The 4,097-nt window shown below is 39.7% G+C and overlaps 1 protein-coding gene across 1 annotated transcript; it reads left to right on the plus strand.

Moving 5' to 3' along the window:
• Window positions 1-2,503: 2,503 nt before the first annotated feature.
• On the plus strand, window positions 2,504-3,685 carry LOC105043387 (ethylene-responsive transcription factor ERF027). The gene has a single exon (XM_010920915.4). The coding sequence runs from the start codon at window positions 2,756-2,758 to the stop codon at window positions 3,428-3,430; it is 675 nt and encodes a 224-aa protein (XP_010919217.2). The 5' UTR covers window positions 2,504-2,755; the 3' UTR covers window positions 3,431-3,685.
• Window positions 3,686-4,097: the final 412 nt, after the last annotated feature.

Below are 4,097 nucleotides of genomic sequence, written 5' to 3' on the forward strand. Positions count from 1 at the left end.
TCCTCGTCAGAGCCACCTCCAGCGGGACTTCCTTTATAGATCTCTTTCTTCCGGCATCGACTGGACTACTGTCATTGTTCACCAGCAACCCCTTGCTCTCGCCTTCGACTTTGACTGTGTGCACCTTCTCTGGCAATAGCACATCATCTCCCAATATTCCATCAGTCCGCATCCAGATGCAGCATCTAGTTGGCTCCAAGTCGACTATCTTTATCGGAGAAAGGCCGCAATAATATTTTTTTAAAATTTTTAAAATATATGTAATTATGCATGGTGGTTAAGTTTGATAGTATACATGATGTCAAAGCAACTGATGGATATGGAAAGACATTACATATGACTATTGAAGCCGAGGAAACTACAATTGTGGATGGATTGTAAAAGCCAAAAGAACGAAGCATGGAACAGAGAGGCTTGGAAAATGCAGCTCAAAGTTCCCCTCCTATGTTGGAGTCACTAACAAGTAGAGTTTACTTGTCTGGACTCAATAGCATGCCACCATGTGGCAGTGGCTAACAAAGAGAGTTCACAATTTGAATTTGATTTCTTTTAGAGAGAGAGAGAGATTGATTTTGATTGCCAGCCAACCAGAATAACAGTAATTTATATTACCTTTTATCATATTGCACACTTTTTTAGATTACGGATTATAAATAGTAACTTAAAATAAATACTTGTTAGGTTTGGCATAAGTAGTAAATTATGATACAACATCTGGTTGAGCATGGGTTCACATAAGTAAATTTAACCAAATGAAATCCAAATAAATCTGATTTGACCCATAAAATTATTTTGAAATTTAATTCAAAAAAATTAGTCTTGAAACCCCAAATTACACTCGGTTTCCATTCTAGGTCTAAGTCTTAGATTTGAAGTTAATTTAGATCAAGTCTAGGTTATCCTAAACCAAATCCAATTCACTTGCAATCATAGATCTCCACATCTCTATAATTGCACAAAAGTGTCGTAGACAATGAGCATCCATAGTTTATATCTATGAACAATTTTCACTACATTATTATTATGAACTATGTTGCGATGTATTATCTTGATGACAAGCTAATCCAAATATCTCAAAAAAATAATATGCTTGTTTTATCCATTACACGAGCCTGACTTACTTTGATACACAAATGAAAAAATCAACTCAAAGTTTCTCTATCCCCGTCCAAAAAATATAAAGATACATATGGTTCAACTACTCTATCATTCAACTCAGGTAATTACTCAAAATGTTAAACTAAATACAGATCCTGTATATTAGTATATTTATATTTATATTTTATTTTTTCAATAAATATAAATATATATATATATATATATATTAAAAAGATATCAACACTAGTATCTGTGTGTCTTTTAAGTAAATATAGGTATAAATCAGATATGACACATATCCATGTTTGTTCAAAATAAAAAGGGATATACTTTGAAAAGTTATTAAATCTATATTTTAAATTAGATATCATTCATTTATGAATAATAAAATTAATATAAATGATACAACCATGAGAGATGAGAATGGGCTCTACCATCCAGATTGCGTATGATGCACAAATAACTAGCTAAGGGTCTGAGATATAGTTACTAAATTCATATAGAGACCAAAGTGATCAAGAGTTCAAGTCGTTAGTGTAACTTAATTTATATTAAAATACTAAAATTCAAAAATATTTAAAATAAAATATATAATATAAAAATACCAATAAATTTAGTAAAAACATCATCATTCTTTTTTAATTGCAAAATAAATAAAAGATAGTCGTGAATTATCTTTTTTTTTTTGTGAGCTTGAAAAAGAAAATATAGAAATGAATGGAAGAATATGTAAAAATTATTATTATTATTGTGTAAGTATGTTAACAAAAAAGTTTTGAAAGTATCATAAAGGATAAAATGATGTATATTATTTTTTAATTTTATCAAGAAAATTATTGATTTTTATAAAAATAATTAATTATTAAATATGCAATATGATAAGATATACCAAATAACTTTATCCAATGATTTTTCCAAGGTTTGAATACATAAAATAAACTATCATCATAAAATATAACTGGATGGTATAGCCTCGGGGTAGAGTGATTGGTGTCCAACTAACAAGTCATCGCATGCCCGGATTTGGATTCGGGAAATTTTTAAAATCTGAATTCTGTTAGACCCGTTTTCATCCCTACGAAAAAAAAAATAATATAACTAGAAGGCGGCTTAGAGACTTCACTTGCAAGTCTAAACCACAGAAAAAAAAAAAAAAAAAAAAAAACTGCGGCCCGTGACAGTTGACATTATTTAGAGTACGTGATTCGATGGGTGATGGTGGGTAATAATATCTAAAGACAAAAAGGCGACCCGAGCCCCGTAACAGCTAATTGCTAGCGGGCACCCAAAGCGCGGGCCGCCCTGGGAGCAGCCCTCTGGCCCCTTTCACTGCCACCAAGCAGCTCAGTCCCGCGGAAACCCCACGCTTCTTACCGTCCTTTAAGATGTCCATCCCTTCCCCTCCCTCACCAACTTCCAGTCCAACTCTCCATCCATTCTCCACTCTCCATCCATTCTCTAGCCTCCATTATCCACTCCCTATTCCCCGCCTCATTCCACACAAACAAGCACATTTCTAACGCACGCAAAACCTCTTTCCTCCCATCCATTCCTTCTTCTCGACCATATCTTATCTTATCTTGTAAAACGATAAATATCTATATATTGTAAATATAGGATACAAAAATTACCTATCTATCTCTATATATATCCGTATATGGCTGACCATCCCCCTTCACACGTGCATGGCGGCGACCGGCAAACTCCATCCCAACCACCTGAACAGCAGCCCGCTTTTGTACAGGGCGCCAATGCACCGCAGCCCGAGCCCCCTCCACCTTCCCCGACCCGTGGCCACATAGGAACCCACCGCCCGAGCTACCGCGGCGTGCGATCGCGGAGCGGCAAGTGGGTGTCGGAGATCCGCGAGCCCCGCAAGGCCAACCGCATCTGGCTCGGCACGTTCCCCACCGCCGAGATGGCGGCCGTCGCCTACGACGTCGCGGCGCACGCGCTTCGGGGTGCCGACGCGGTCCTCAACTTCCCCGACGATATCTCCTCCCGCCCGACTCCTGCGTCGGTCTCGCCGTCAGATATACGCGCTGCGGCCGCCGCAGCTGCCGCGGAGCTGCTGCCGAGGCCGGAGAGGCAGGAGGACGTGGCGGCGGCGGGGGGATCGCGGGCTCCAGGGAGCAGCGAAGCGGGGGGAAGTAGCGGGTCTGGACAGAGAAAGGAGGGTGAGTTTATCGACGAGGAGGAGATCTTCGGCATGCCCAACCTGTTGGCAAACATGGCAGAGGGGATGCTCATGAGCCCGCCGAGGCTGAGCCCGACTGGTTCCGATGACTCGCCGGATGCTTCGGAGGGGGAGAGCCTATGGAGCTATCCATAAACTAGCAGGCCGATCGTTATAGATGGAGAGACTATATTTTGAGTGAGGAGGAACAAGGAGAGGAAAGAGGGGCAGCTGCGTTTTCTCATTAACAATCGCTGTAGACCTTTTTGGAGTGGCTGCTATGGTTTCAGTGCGTGAGAACTACTTGAGGTCTAATATTAGTGTATGAGCTGTTTGTGTCATTATATATGGTTGATGATGCTTTCCTGGTACCTGTAATAGTATTTATAAAATTAAGTATTACTTTTTCTACGGTAGGTATGTAGGGTTTTGGTGGAGAGCGTGGTTCTTAATTTCACTAGTGTGAAGAGGGAGCACATTTTTCCTATGCCATACAGGAGGATCGGATCGCGAAGTCTCCAACTCTAGGTCTACGTGAGAACTACCAGCTAAACTCGCAAATATATAGAATTCAACAAGATTGATATGAGAATATCTTTTTCCTTTTGAGAGAACTCACTAGTTTAGCCATTACGAACTGTTCGAACCTGGCTCCATTATTCTTCTTCTCTATCCTCACAACATATGGGACAAAATTTTTTGCAGATGGATGACGCAAGATCCTGGCTCAAGCTTATGAATTCACGTCGTATTAAATGGTCTGCCTGCAGATTATAGGCCATCGAGGTATGGATGATTGCAAATTCAAATTCTTTTTAACCCT

The sequence above is a fragment of the Elaeis guineensis genome, chromosome 4 (assembly GCF_000442705.2).
Source record: "Elaeis guineensis isolate ETL-2024a chromosome 4, EG11, whole genome shotgun sequence".
NCBI lineage: Eukaryota > Viridiplantae > Streptophyta > Magnoliopsida > Arecales > Arecaceae > Elaeis > Elaeis guineensis.